The sequence below is a fragment of the Lagopus leucura genome, unplaced genomic scaffold, assembly GCF_019238085.1.
Source record: "Lagopus leucura isolate 7727_CA_CO unplaced genomic scaffold, USGS_WTPT01 Super-Scaffold_73, whole genome shotgun sequence".
NCBI classification, from domain to species: domain Eukaryota; kingdom Metazoa; phylum Chordata; class Aves; order Galliformes; family Phasianidae; genus Lagopus; species Lagopus leucura.
In genome coordinates, this window is record NW_024962252.1 from 80,954,908 (window position 1) to 80,970,044 (window position 15,137).

A 15,137-nucleotide genomic window follows, 5' to 3' on the forward strand; every position below is an offset into this window, starting at 1 on the left:
AGCTACTGCTGCACACATACAGTTTGTAATGCAGCCATCTAGAGGACATTTTTACTCATGCTGTTAAATAGAAATCGCAAGAGGTAGGAAAATACAATCTTTACTGACCCTTAGTGGCCAGAACTGCTACAGAACTGTGGGCATTTTTAGTGAATTCAACAGCTGTACTGTTCCGATGCTGTTATGAAGATGTTATATTCTGGGCAGAAAGGTATTGACTAATCCAGGAAGGGTTAACAGGGAAGTACTGTCAACAGAGAGGAGGATCCAGGTGTCACAGAGGAGAATGTCAATCTATTGTAAGAATTTAGTCTTACAATAATTCAGTAGTAAAAGTGCAATATCTTGCATCCAGTGGCTATCAAAAATTGAAAATGAAAAATGAAGATGAGTCACTCTTTGGCAACAACAGTGAAAGAAAAAGTGAAGGCATAAGACAAAAGGATTCTGAAATACAATGTGTTTCTGACCAAGAGAAATGGGATTCCTGGAAACATCAAGAGGCGTTATTTCTGGTTTGGATAGAAATTATTTTTAGCCTGGAGAAGACGAGGCTCAGGGAAGGCCTTATAACTCTCTACAACTACCTGAAGGGAGGTTGGTCAAGATGGGGGTTGGACTCTTTTCTCGTGGTACTCTCCAAAATTGTGTTTGGGTGCTGGAATGGACTGCCCAGGGAAATGGTGGAGTCACTGTCCCTGAAGGTGTTCAAGAAATGTTTAGATGTTGTACTAAGGGATGTAGTTTAGTGGGGAAATACTGGTGATAGGCGGGTGGTTGGTCTGGATGACCCAATCTTGGTGATTCTATGATTCTGTGACTTAACACATTGTACTAGTGAGACTTCCTCTGGAATATTAGGCAGAAGCCTGGCTTTCAGGTATCAGGAAGCATGGATCTGAAGATGAAAAGAAGGCCACAGAGAACTGAAATCCTGTTTTTTAAGAGCAATTTGAAGATCTAGCAAAGTGACATCCAAAAGGATATGAAATGTTCCCCCCCCTATAAACACACTACACATGTAAACAAGAGTGTGATAAGAGTCATGTGATGCAAAAATGGATGGATATAAAGTGACAAAATATTTTAGGCAATTTTATAAGTAAATGTGGACTAAGGTTCGTTGACCATGTTTAAGGTACAAGGAGAAGGGAAATCCTCTCCAGCTGTTAAAATGCAGGCCAGTTCCATGATGTGGTTGCCAGCACCACCACTCTCAGCCTCTTCCTGTCTTGGTGCGTTTCTCAGACCTGTTCATTTCTATAGTTATCACAATTACAGTAAAAACAGAAATTACCCGTACCACCGCATCAGTGTTTCTCTCACTCTAGTGGGGGGAAAAAGTACCTGTGAAGGCTGTTATAGACATCCTTTTGCAAAATGGTCTAATTTTGGATTTAATACAGTCCCTCATTTATAGTTTGCAGTTAATTTACCTGACATGTCCTGGAACAATTTTTCAGAGACATGTTGAAGAAAATGTCTCTATTTTCAGTCTTCCTTACAGCAATTTTTTTTTTTCACTACCATCTCTGTGGTTTGTCCCAGCTCATTAAATACTGAAAACAGTATCCTCTTTCTAAGGCTCTTCTACACAATTAATATTCTTTTTGTGATCCATCAGTCATATGATGATGGCACCTGCAGTCAGATCATGAGAGATGCTACAGAAACACAGACGAGAAAGCCAACTTATTACACAAATGGTTCATGCTTTATAAATAAGGATAAGAAAATGTGAAAGACAGCGTGCAATAGCCCTCAAGGAGCTATTTTGGCCACGGTGGACCTGCACTCACATCCGTAAGGCCACGTTGGCCAGGTCCAAACTGCAGCGTGACTGGGACACGAGGTCAGGGCCAGCCCAAGCACCAACTTGGCGATGAGTTTACGCTCGCAGATGGCACCTATTACAGAGAACACCGCTCCCCGTCCTGCAAACAGCGCCTCCCGCTACAGCCGGGAGTCCTGCAACACCCCAGCCGGGGCCGCCAGGAGCCGGGGCCGGGGCGGGGCCGCTTCGCCGGAGCCGGAAGCACGGGGAGGACGGCGGGGGCCGCTTCGCCGCTGCGGGAGGGCTGCGGCGCCGCCCGGCGGTCGGGAGCGGGCGCACAGTGCCGGCGCTGCCCCGTTCTGCCCTTCCCGCGCCGCGGGCTGAGGGGCGGCCGTTCCCGGCCTCGGCGAGCCCTCAGCAGGTAGGGGCCGCGGGCTGCCCGCCTCCCGGCGCGGTCGGGCCCCGCTGGGGCGTCCACGGCGGTTCCGGGGCCGCCGGGCCAGGATGGCGGCGGTGTCGCTGCGGGCGGTGCCGAGCGCTGCCCGGTTGTGACCGCGGCTGCCCTCGCGTCCGGGCTGCGGAGCCCCGGTGCCCCTCATTGCCGTGTCTCACGGGGCCGGGAGGCTTCTCACGTAGTCTTGTGTGAACGGGGGACTACGTGTGGTGTGCACGTGGTTGCAGTGCGCATCTGGGGTGCAGCTGAGATACCGCATTCCAAATGCCCATCTTTTGGTCGGTGGGAGGTGTGTTGCGTGTCTTAATGCCAAAAGCCAGCTGGCCCGGTTCTGTATGAAATAAATTGTGTTGGCTGCCTGTGTGTGCACCACTGTTTCTTGCTTTTCACACTAGCTTTACCTGGTGCGTGCTCCAGTTCTGTGTATTTGGACCTGAAACACCAATGTTTAGTTACATGCAGAGCCAGAAGTGCTTATCCCTGTGCATTGCTGCACGGGGAAGTGGTGTTTCAGAGTTGTCCTTGGAGAACACAACATACCTAAACATGTTCTGACTTTTTTGTTGCAATTCTGAGTGTTTGTAACACGGCCCTGGCCCACAAAGCACAGCGCTGAGAGGGTGCTGCTGTTCTGGAGATGCATATGAGGGCTCCAGCATCACAAAATGACTGCAGGCCAATCTGTTTTCCAGTAACTTTGTTTAGTATTGTGAAGGTTTTTAATGCTGAGCTGCATGGTACCATTTAGTGATGGTTGGACTAGATGATCTGAGTGGGCTTTTCCAACCTCAATGGTGCTATGTTTCTGCTTTGTTTTCCTTGCCTTTTCCAGAGACCAGCTAGAGAGGTGCAGTCAGTATGAAGAACAGCAGAGCAGCTCCCAGACCAGTGATGCTGCCGGCATGGGAAATGTGTGCCTACCTGTTCCTTACCATTGGCTCTCATTTCTATTCTTTCTATGAAGTGTACCAGGTTTCTCAAAGTAAGTCTGTGATGCTGATGCACTCCCTTTTGTAGTGTTCCTAGCCTGTGGCTGAGCTGGATTTGTCTGCTACCTTAGTTTCTTCCTCGCTCCTCTGTCAAACCTGTTAGAAGGAGATGGAGGTGAATGGGCTCCCTCGCAGCAGGAGTCCAGGAGCTGGGTGATACTGACTCCTAAGGCATCTTTACTATACACCTTTTATTAGTTACCTTCATGTCCTATGTCTTTCTTTGCCGCTAGAGGGAGATATCAAACAGTCTTAAAAGATAAGAAATGGTGGTTATTATAGGTCCCATGTGTTAAATGGCTCAAGCTCAGCTCTCTGTTGTATCTATTTAAAATTAAAGTAATTTTTCAGTCTAGAGGTGGGGAAGCTTGTGGGAATTTTATGCAGAAACGTATGAATACCTGATGGGCATGGGTGAGGGAAGAAGGAAAAAGAAAATTCTTTATGTAGTGCATCTTTCAGGGTTAATTCCTCCTGTTGTAGTGCACACCTGTGCCCAGTGGTCAAGGCTACTCTGCATTCATCATTAGAAGGTTCAGGATGCATACAGGCCAAAGCCCAGGATCTGGCTATGGAAAGGTCCTGTGTGCCTGCTGGGAAAGAGGAAAAATTGTAGGCTTCACATCTGCTGAATTCCTTGCATGCAGACATCTCTCCTTCCTGAGCTCCAAGTGTCCACAGCTGTAAAGAAGATGAGGGGAATTTGTTTTTATTTAGAAGCAGAGTGCCTCATTGCAGGACTGTTGCTTTTCTTAAAATGTAATTAATGAAGATTTATTCATCTTTGCAGAATACAAAGATGAAATTGACAGAAGCTTTGGACTGGAACAAGGGACTCTGTTCTGGGGCCTTAAGAAGGTAGGAATAATGTGTGTTACAGCACTTTGTATTTTGTTGATTCTCTGCAAGGACAGAAGCTTGCCATTCCTTGAAGTCCTCCTGCAGCAAGCAGTGTTCTGCTGAGAAGCAGTAAACAAATCACTGTGCTTTTCCTTCTACTGGTCTTTTCTTTTCCTGTAATGGTGCTTTGTAAGGAGACTTTGGTTTTAAGTGTTTTAATGTCATCCCTGGTTTTTTTACTCTATTCTCTTACTCTACAGCCAGGCTCCCATAGACATCAGAGCCCAAACCTCTATAAAGATATGAAGAACAAGAGGAAAGCATAGGCACTGTATATTATTATTATTTAATGTTCAAAACCCCAGACAAGTGCTTTCCGCATGAGGCAGTGTGCAGTACTTAATCCTTTTCTAATGCATGTTTCACTCTGTGCGGGATCAAGCAGGTTTAAGTTTTTGCTGAGGGGAATGGATTAGGATAACGTAGGCACTGTTTCTTGTTTCCGGTGCATTTGCCTTTGTGTTCTATTCTAATCTGAACTACTTCGCAATAGCATGGAAATAGTGCTAAACCAAAAAGCTACAGAAATGCCGTTTGCTCACCCGAGATACTGTTTTAGTTTCAGAAGCCCATAATAACTTTTCAGATTTTCATACTCATCATTAGGTGGCTTTGTGGTTGGTTTTTTTTTCGTTTTTCTTGTGGTTAGTCTGAGTATTTCTCATTAGTAATGTCATTTAATAAGCTTCTGTGTGACTGTTTGGCCTTCAAAGGTTTAATCTCCTTTTACGTTTCCTGCAGCCTTTTTTCCCCCTTTGTTCATGTCATTTGGTATTTAGGTATTGGGTGTTTGGGTATAACATCAGTGAACACTAGATTCACTGATGAATCTAGTGAATTCATCACTAGATTGATGTGATCTCATGACACTCATGATTGAGCTGTAGTTCAGCATAGAGGAGAAGAGAATGTTTGAAGAAACATGCTTCTATTTTTTAAGACAAAGCAAAACCCAAATAACCCACCTTCCTTTTGAAGAAAATTCATCATGCAACTCATTTTGAAGGTGATTTAATCAAAGCCAAGAACACATGTTTGTGTTTAGGCCCACTGTCACCAGTTGTATGGACCCCTTTCTGTGTCCTTTCAGGAAAATCACGAAATATTCTAGAAATGCAAAGTGTGTAAGATACTGAATTTAATCCCAGACATGCAGATGATTGCGTGTTTAGAAGTCCTAACTTTTAGCAGGGAACAGGGATTGCTAGCTGATCCCTTTTATCTCATTTAGAATGACATTTGCATCTGACCACGTTTCAGTCTGACCTGGCTCCACCTGGTTACAATTAGGCTTTATTGAAATAGTGAGTTAAACTTCTCTTAGAGCAAGGTATTGTTTCATCCAAACTGTGTGTTTTTCAAACCAGTGCAGGGTTGTTCCTCTTATTCCTAGAAAAGTCCAGAGAAGTCACAGCTTTGTTTCTCTTTCACCTTTTATCACCTGAGAGAGTACCTATTACCCTCCCTTACTTCTGCTGATAGAAATAGTAATTGATACTCTCCCGATCCATGCTATCCAGATTTGGCTGGTGGATCAGTACAGCTGTGTATGATCTGTCCACGCTTGTAACCAGGCATGGTTTCCTTGGTATTTGTGATACTTGTTTTTACTTGGCAGCTGCTTTGTCTCATCTACTTTTCTTTGAGATGAGACCATCTTAAAAGCAGCTGTGAGAGGTACGTAGACCACATGTTCTACTGCTTTGAGCATGTCTTGTTTTTATTGGTTTTATTGGATTTCAGGGAAATGCTGGTGGTGCCCAGCACTCAGTTGTGCTCCTGATGATTTGCTAATGAGCCTGCAGCAGCATAAGGGTACTTTGGATTACTTTGTCCAGTGATCTGAAGCCTGCAGAGAAGTGGAACATGTAGCACCCTGTCATAGGAATGCGTAAAAGCTTATGTGCTTTGAAATGGACTCTGGCTCTGAGCCATACATACCCTTGTAGTCATCAGTGGCAGTATTTTCATGACATTCTGCACCTGTGTCCTCAGCAAGCTGCTGCTGGTGTCAGTTTTATGTGCAGGTGGGCAGGTGTCAGTTCTGTGTAGTGTGCTTCTTGTTCTGTGCTGATGGTGCCCCTCTGCTCTTCCACTTTTTTTTCTGTGGATTTTAGGCTACTGAAAGTCAAAGTGGCGTTGGAGCTCACCACTGCAAATAATCAGATTTTCTTGCCTAAGCAAAAATTCCTCAGATGCTGAACAATGAACTGGACAATGAACTTTGTATGTTACTGAGACATTTAATTGTACTTTCAGAACATGCTTTTATAGTTACGCGTATTTCCTTGATGCCCAGGATGCCTTGGATTTTGAGTGGAACTATTGGATTGAATGGGGAAGGGAATACATACTGTGGCTTCTGGCTGGGCATCTGCTGGTATCACAAACATGCAGGCTATTCGTGGACAAGGTATGCATGGGTTTACTTCATGGCAAATTTGTGTGTTCTAATTAGCTATGGGAATAGAAAGCTTTAATCAGCTATGGGAATGGAAGGGGTGACGTGTAGACCTGGCACTCTACTATCATAGAATCATAGAATGGCCTGGATTGAAAAGGACCACAATAATCATCAAGTTTCAACCCCCTGCTATGTGCAGGGTCGCCAACCACCAGACCAGGCTGCCCAGAGCCACATCCAGCCTGGCCTTGAATGCCTCCAGGGATGGGGCATCCAAACCTCCTTCGGCAACCTGTTCCAGTGCGTCGCCGCCCTGTGTGGAGAAACTTCCTCCTAATATCTGACCTAAACCTCTCCTGTCTCCATTTAAAACCATTCCCCCTTGTCCTATCACTACCCATCCTCGTAAATAGCCGTCCCCCCCTCCTGTTTGCATGCTCCCTTCAAGTACTGGAAGAGCACAATAAGGTCTCCCTGGAGCCTTCTGTTCTCCAAGCTAAACAAGCCCAGTTCCTTCAACCTTTCCTCACAGGAGAGGTGCTCCAGCCTTCTGATCATCTTAGTGGCCGTACTATGAATAGGACGGTACTGTTACTATGTTTTGCTTTAAAAATTAAGTATTAAAATTGTTCATGGTCCTTTTTTTTTTTTTTTTCTAACAGTATAAACCATGGTGCTTGATGATGTATGGAATGGCTGCCTGCTGGTTTTTATTAGGAATGAAGGGCTTTGCGGTCATTTTGTTACACGCAGGCATTTCGTTTGCTGTGGCTCAGTTTCAGATACCGCTCCTGACGTGGCTGTGCTCACTTCTCCTGTTATCTACTTTACGCATACCAGCAGTGGAAGAAGTCAAGGTAATTTCAGATGTATGAATTAAGCGTCAAATTAAATACAGTCTTATTTGCTGTTATGGTATCTATCTTCATGACCAACTACTCTCTTTACTTGATCTAAGCAGACTGGCTTGAAAACCTGTAGGAAGTAGAGATGCAGTGAGCCATGCTAGAGTTCTTACAATTAGCAATGTGGATAGGCTCATATGCTTGGTTAATTCTTACTAGTGGGCCACTTATGGTTTCATTTGGGTATTTGTCAAGGCATAAACTGAAAGTTAGCTCACTACAATAGTACATAATGTGATTCATAATGGTGGTATATGTGACTGAAGCCACTTAGAAGAGAGGATGTCTTTCTCAATAATTGTGCTTTGACAGTCTTTTGGATGCCAGCTGACATGATCAGGTTATATTCAGTGTACTGTACACTCTAGCATGGTGTACATGCTTCTTTTAAAGGTTTGTCTGTATTTATTTGAAGCTACCATCTGTAGCTCCTGCTTTCGTTCTTGCCTTTGTTCCTTCCTTTTCCTTTGTTCTGTGTTGTTGCTGGTGATCCTGCAGGGCTCTTAAACAGCAGATGAGAGGAGTGAAATTGGTGATAGTCTGATGCTTCAGGAACACCTGTGGGGTTTTTCTGAGAGATGATTGTTACCTCTGTAAAGATAAAAGCCAAGGTTGCTTTGTTTGCTTTTGTCTGGGGAACTGAAGAGACAAGCAAGGGCAGAAGGTGGTTCTGAGAGACTACTTTAGATAAGGCCCAGCCTTCTGGAGTTCTCTGTGGTCAGCTCCACAACACAGCTCTTCTTATCTATCTGAGACCTGGCTGCATTCTTACTCTAAATTATGCCAAATAAACAGAAGGACTCTGCAGGGTAATGTGATGGTCTCTTACTGTGTAAGGGAATGTTTGAACTCTAACAAGACAACCACCAGAGTGCTGCCTACTTTATCTTCTGTTCATTTTTATCAGTCTCCACTCTTGCCATTTGTTTTTGGGTTGCTCTGTTTTCCTTTGCTAACTTTCTTGTCTGACCGGAATAGTTTTTCCTTATTTTTTCTCCTTCTCACCTTCCTGCCCTTTGCTGTTTTTTCCCTTTGTATTGCCTTCATCCTGTCAGTGGAGCCATGTATGGTGTAGTGACTCTTGGAAGAGCAATCTGTGAATTCAGTTTTTGTGGGAGCAAACTGCTCAGCTCTGATTGTGGCTTTTCATTCTTCTGCTCATGTAAAGAATCACTGCTCTTGTGCTGGAATCTGCCTTTCTCTGATAGAATAGAAATAATATAAATATATTTATTATATATAAAATTAAATATATTTTATATATATATAAAATATATAATAATATAAAATGGAAACGAAAACAGCTTCTTTATAATATATCCTACTTTTTGGGAAGGACAGCAGAGGAATTTGTGCAAAGCTAATAGACCCCAGGAAGACGTGGGAAAACTTAGTAAGGCAGTAGAACAATGTTTGGTTTGCATTACAAATGCAACCCATTAAAGCTAAAGTTCTCTGCATTGTGAAAGCTTTCAGTAAAACCTGTCTGCAGTGTGTAAGAAGAAATGGACCTCAAGAAGATGACCAAGAGGTCTGTCATTGCATGAGGAAAAACATCAAGTCATTGTGATAATGTAATATTGATAGCTTGACTGACTGTTGCTTATAGTCACTGTAGTATATATGCTAAGTCATGGCTTGAAGCAGTGATTGAGCAGCTGGTGGTAAGGCATGGCCAACTCAGGGGAGCTCAGGTGCATGCAATGTACCCGAGTGATTGCACCTAGTGGATCCAGGATCCACCCCTTCCCAGACTTCATTTAAGGGTTGGCAGAGGGAACAAGGGTATCTTGCTGGGGACCCCTGCGTTCCTGAGGCCTTCTGAAGGTAAGCAGCTTCTTTCCTTTATTTCAGTGCCCGCTTCTGTTGTGTTTAAGCAGATCCTCATTTGTTGGAGCCTGGGATCTTGCTGCTCTGTTGTCATTGTTGTGCTTTCCATCATGTTACAGTCACGTGTAGAGCTGTGTCCCGTGATTTGAAGAAAAAAACAAAAACAAAAACCCAAAAAAACAGATTTATGTAGCATGTCAAGAAAGTAGTACACGTCCAGATTAAAATAAGTTCTCAGAAACTGGAATTGGGAGGTTGCATCTGCATCTGTGAATATATTTTCTGAGCACAAAGGTACACTAGCAACATGCTGTGAGGCTGGCAGCAGGAAAACAGCTATTTCTGGACCTGGTGATCCATGCTACAGAGAAGTAACCACACGGTTTTGGCTATAAGGATTCTTCTAGGAAGCTGGTAAACAAGTCTTCCTTGCTTATTTGGGTTAGCCTTTTTGTCTACTGTGAGCATTTCCATCTATTGCCCGGAAACTGGCAACATCCCAGTTTGTTGATGGAATTTGTTTCATTTTCCTACTGATGAACTTCTGACCTCTTATTGTCTTTTGTGTGGAAAACTTTAAATTTCTAAGGCATTTTTGAGAGTGGGGCACCAACACAGTCTTCTCTATTTTACCCATTTAGAGTGGCATTGTACGTGTTATACTTCTGATCAATCATCTGGAAAACCCACAGGTTTTTTTGCCTTCCTATCGGTCATCCCATTAGGAAATGAAATCTGAAAACCTACCTAACCCTGGTGTTGGGGTTTGGACTTGAGATCAGAATTTCTAATGCTTCTTGGAATGTGGTTTGGCCTCACCACACTTAATTGTAGTTTATGGGTAACAGAGGACTTTTCATCATGCCAGTCCATGGATTGAGATGAAATTGTGTACATTAACCTGGGAGTGTTATTTGGTGGAGACAGAGTATGATAAATACCTTGCCCAGTCCTCTAGTGAATGTATTTCTCCTTTGTTAGAGGTATAATCATAGTGATTTCAAGTGCTGTTCTTTGGATTCATGTCCAGGAGTCACTCAGTAAAGCTTGTTAGGATCTCACTGGTAGTGTGGAAATGAAAAGTATTTCTCAAACAATTTCATTTATACTGAATGAATTGCTTGCTTGCTTGCTCACAGGTGATTGATGCAAGCTCAGTTTTGTTGTTTTGCTAATGCTTCTGGTTGGGGAATAAAGGAGTTAGAGAAACTGCTTTGTAGTTATGAGGAAATGTCCTTGTTGTATTTATTTGAACTGAGAGGGGAAGAAAAACTAGCATTATTCTACTAGGCCTTTTCTAATTTTGAAGGGGAGCAGAGCTGAGCTGGTAAGATCTTTCCTTTTGGTGTTGGTGGATTTCTGTCTCTCAGAGATCAAAGGGCTTCTTAAGCCCACTGCAACACAAATTTAATCAGCCAAATTGTATTTGCTGATGTTTCTAAGCTTGGGTGTTTGGATTTTTTTGTGGTAATTGACATGTGTACATCTATATGTGTCTGTTTTTGTTGACAGCATGTGTCAGGGAGTATGATAAACATGACAAAGATTCAGCAAAATCTTTCTAGCCTTCAGCTTCCTAGCAAGTGTCTCATTCTTTTCAGATTCGACTTGTAGCTTGACCAGTCCGAGTAGCTCCTTAGTAGCTGATAGGATTGCCAACTGTAAGTGATGTTATGCATCTGGACAAAATCTGAAGAAAAAAATGGTATTAGCATAAGAAAAGCTCTCCTGGTTTTACGTAGTTCTTCAAGACATAGTAAAGTTTGAAATTAGCTGTAGTGTTTTCTGCCCGTTTTAGCAGCTCTGCAGACCAGCAGCTCTGTCAGCAGCCAGCATTCGCTCTTCAAACGTTAGCGACATTTGCTTCCATTATTCCTGCCAGTTTCTATTACCTTTTGGTGCTTTCTGCTGTTGGTGACCTGGAAAGTCAAGGTCTTGATTGATATAATTATCCTGCAATTTATGAATCACAGCATTGTAGTGCTATTCTGTGACCTTGTTTTGTCTTACAGAGAAAGTGGTATGACACTGAAAATGAGTATTATCTGCTTCTCTTCACGGTGTCTGTTCGTTGCCTCTTCAACACAAGTTTCAGCCTGGAATACTGCTGGCATGGACATGCCCAGAAATCATCTCATTCATTCCTGTGGATGCTGGCATATGTGTTTTACTATCCCATGTTCCACAATGGACCCCTTATGAACTTTGATGAATTTAGTAAGCAGGTAACAGGTTTTTTTTAAGACTACAGAACTGTAAACTTCCAGTATATGTGTGCAGATGTGAATCATGTTTGACTAAGAAATACTGGAAAAAAAAAAAAGGTGGTCTCTCTTCAGCTGCCAAATCCACCTTTTAATAAAAGTAAATTCAATGCGATAAGTTAATTTTGCTGTTTCACATTTTGTGAAACTTCAATATTGGTTATGAGAAAATTTTAATTGCACAGTTCTTTCACCAATTTTCCATGAGGCTGTTTTTGTAGTATACTTCAAAATGTGTGATGCAAGTAAGCTAAATTTATTTTCAAGTTGTCAAAAATAGACGTTAGACTTAGAAAGAGTCGATGTCTCTAGTGTTTGTGTATATTCATCTCTTTCTTGATAAATGTTGAAGTAAACTGCATTTAGATTGGTGGTTTTGGACAGCTCTTTTTTGCACTAGATCAGGTGTACTTAGAAAAGTCGGACTAACACAGTTTCCATAGGTTTCTGTTTCCTGCCAGTAAAGGTACAACTTAAAGAAATGCTTCAGTATCAAGCGTAGTCTCATGTTGGTTGCTTAATACACAGTTAATATGCAGCTGTGAAGCACGTAGCGTCTCTCAAATTCAGGTGAAGACAAGTGATGAGAGAGCTTTCGTTACTCCTGTAGCACGTGGGACCTTAAATCAACTGAATTTCAGTTGCTGCAGAGCTGCTGTTGTGCTGATTGAGCACACAGCACTTTGGTGTGATCCACAACCTGAGGAGTGTTGGAAACTTTCTCCATGTGCCTGTACTTTTGGGAGAGCTACAGAAAAGGTGCCCTTGCAGCTGAGTCAGCCTGAAAGGATCAGCTCTGCTCAGCTCCTGCTGCAACAGGGAACATCTGATTCCTTCACTAAAAGCCGTTAAGCTTTTCTGAATCACACAAGTGAAATAGGAGAGGCAAGGTAGGTCCCTAAATAGACACTGATGTTCTGAAGCTGACTAATACATTTGCATACTTATTTTCCATTACATTTAATAGTAGGCAGGTGTCTAAATCTTCTCTGGCTTTGAATATCTCAGCATGAGTTCCTAAATGTATCTGGAGCCTGCTTGCTGTCGAATAGGAACCAGAGGTGCTGAGATGCTCTGAGCTGTGACTGGCAGAAGTATTGTACAAATTAAAGGGGCAGAGTCAGAGGATCTTTCACCACTTTGAAGCAAAGTTGGTTTCTTCAAGTGCTTACTGACAATGAGATGTCATTAAGAGAGATGAGTCAGATAAGCAAAAGCATCTGCAAGACTGACAGAAGTGGGTAATAAGCAATTTTTTAGGCTTCGCTGAGAACAAGCCAATCATCTGTGCAACTTTAAAGCCCTTTTCAGGAAAAGACTGCAACTGGAGGAAAAGGGAATTAAAAATCTTCAAATGAGTAGAATTATTCTTTCACTAGACTTACCAATATAGATGCTGAGGAAGTTTTCTTTACTGTTGTTTTATAGTTTCTAAATTTTATTAAATGCCACCTGTATTCCTATACTGCTAGCAGAGAAATAATTTTTTTCAAGGAGTGTTTCAAAAGACATATATATATATACACGTATATAATACACAGGATTCTGTGTAGAGGGCAGCTTGAAGATAGCCATTGGGAAAAGCTGTGCATAGGGTCTTGAAATGGATCTTAGTTCACCTGATATGGCCCAGTACAGGTATGTGAAAAGCCTGTCTATGTTCTTGGTTTGAGACAGTGGGAAGGGAAAATTAAACATGGGGAATGGAATGCCCGTGTCTGTGTTATGTTCTCATTTAAATACACACAAACCTTGTTTTATTAAAGCCTTGATGAAGATGAAACGTACTGGAAAAAATGTAACTTGTTTCTTGGTGTTTGCTGCAATGCATTTTCACAGCTCTTACCAGAGAAGAGTCATGTCGTCGCCTTGATATCTGAAGTTAGAGACAGATTCTGAAGTTAGCAGATCTCAGCAGTTTGTTCAAAGTGCACAATACCAGAAGTGTGTTTATTGCAGCTATCAGAACAGGAGATTGGGAACTGTAGAAGCACTTAACTGAATCTGAGACTGAGAAGAGCGTTTCTGCTCAGCATGCTGGAAAGCAGACTTATTGAAAAAGGAAGTGAAGAAGCTGTTACATGAATGAAAGAGATCAATAATGCTGGTAATTTGCATCTGTTGCCAGGCAGGAATGAGAAGCTGTTGTATTTCACTGATGGCCTGGGTAGAAATAGAGCATTCTAGTTGAGGATTTGAAGGTGTATTGTGCAAATGCCTGTGATTTAATGGTTGGCTCCAAAATGTCATGTAGTTAGTACAAATTCAGCTACACAATTAGTGTGTTTGTTCATTTCCACGTGAACAGAGCCAACTGCATGTTAGGTATATTGTGCAAATAAGATGACTGGAATTTTTGGGAGGGTGTTGTGTGTGTGTGAGTGAGTGGGCTGCTTGTTTATGTATATTTTTGGTGTCTGGTTAAAAACTGAAGAATGAAACTTGGCATACGTTCAGTGACATGTAAAAAATGTTATAGGCAATCTTTCCACTAAGTTACTTGATCAAATTCTTTCACAAAAAAAAAAAAAGTGTAATAAAATAGTATAGAATTTGTTTACTCCAGTTAGTGATGAAAGTATCTGGTGGGGCATCTTGGGAGCCTGTCAACTGTGAACCTTGTCTTGTCTCATTTTTACCTTGCACCTAACTGGCATTTGCTCAGTACATCCCATTGGTCTCACTGACCTTGACAATGCTACAGGAGAAAATAAAGAACTGCTCTCAGCTAATGAATCCACTGCAGCTGGCAGAAGTTTGAGATATTTTTAAGAGCAAGCTGTTATCTTTTCTGTGTTTGGTAGGATTACTGCCTGGATAATCCTACTCTCCTTCGCAACTGTAGTATCTTTAAACTTTTATTTCATGATCTACAGCTATCAGCGAAGTACAAGAATTAAGAAGTCTCTTCTTAATACTCAAGTCTCTTCTTGATTCTATTGAGTTTGATACCATTTGGCTGTTTCTGCAACCTGTTGGTTCTGTAGGATTTGAGAATGATTAATTTATCTGCAGGACTAAATGTTGTTTGATACAGTGTACTGTCATGATTGGTTCTTGGGACTGGACTTGCTCGTTTTGTAGGCTGCTTGGATTGAAAAAGGTACTCCTTCCAATACTCTGGGAGATGGAGTTGCTTCTTTTGGGCTCGCAGAGTGCTTGTGTACCAGGATTGTGCATGCCTGAGGAAGTGAAGGACTTTGTCTGCATGAGGTGTGTTACTCATGATTGCTTAATTCTGGAAGTACAATGGCATTGCCAACTCAAGACATTTTAGTTTTAGGAGGGTTTTACAAGAATCTGAAGGGGAGGGGTTTTTCTCTGAAAACTTAACGATGTAACAGGAATGAGCTGAGGATACCAGCTTTCTGTTTGTGCTCTTTGAGTAATTCTCATAACATTGGGGAAATTTTCACAGAATTTGTGAGGGGGGAAAAGTAATCCAACAATTACATAGTGAAAGTTTCATGTTTTCTTGTAATCCTCTTGTGCAGGTAGGCAGGCAGTGTGTAATTTATACCTTCTTCCAAGCCTTTTGTTTTGCTCAGTATGCAACATTTCTTTCCATGTTTTGTGCCTCTGTGTGAACAGCTGTCATACAAGTGCCCTTAGAGGAC

The 15,137-nt window shown here is 42.2% G+C and overlaps 1 protein-coding gene across 6 annotated transcripts in view; it reads left to right on the top strand.

The window, feature by feature from the left end:
* Positions 1-2,129: 2,129 nt before the first annotated feature.
* HHAT (hedgehog acyltransferase) overlaps positions 2,130-15,137 on the top strand; it is a 147,120-nt gene continuing 134,112 nt past the window's right edge. For 5 of the 6 annotated variants that reach the window (XR_006182412.1, XR_006182411.1, XR_006182413.1 and 2 more), the window contains exons 1-6: positions 2,130-2,195; positions 3,061-3,210; positions 4,008-4,075; positions 6,417-6,530; positions 7,184-7,378; positions 11,269-11,481. Coding sequence is in view for 3 of the 6 variants with exons in the window: in XM_042891715.1 (XP_042747649.1) it covers positions 3,087-3,210; positions 4,008-4,075; positions 6,417-6,530; positions 7,184-7,378; positions 11,269-11,481 (714 nt within the window). In the remaining 3 variants the exon portion in view is untranslated. Of the gene's footprint in view, positions 2,196-3,060; positions 3,211-4,007; positions 4,076-6,376; positions 6,531-7,183; positions 7,379-11,268; positions 11,482-15,137 lie in introns of those variants that run through there. The other variant, XM_042891721.1, reaches the window with a different exon arrangement.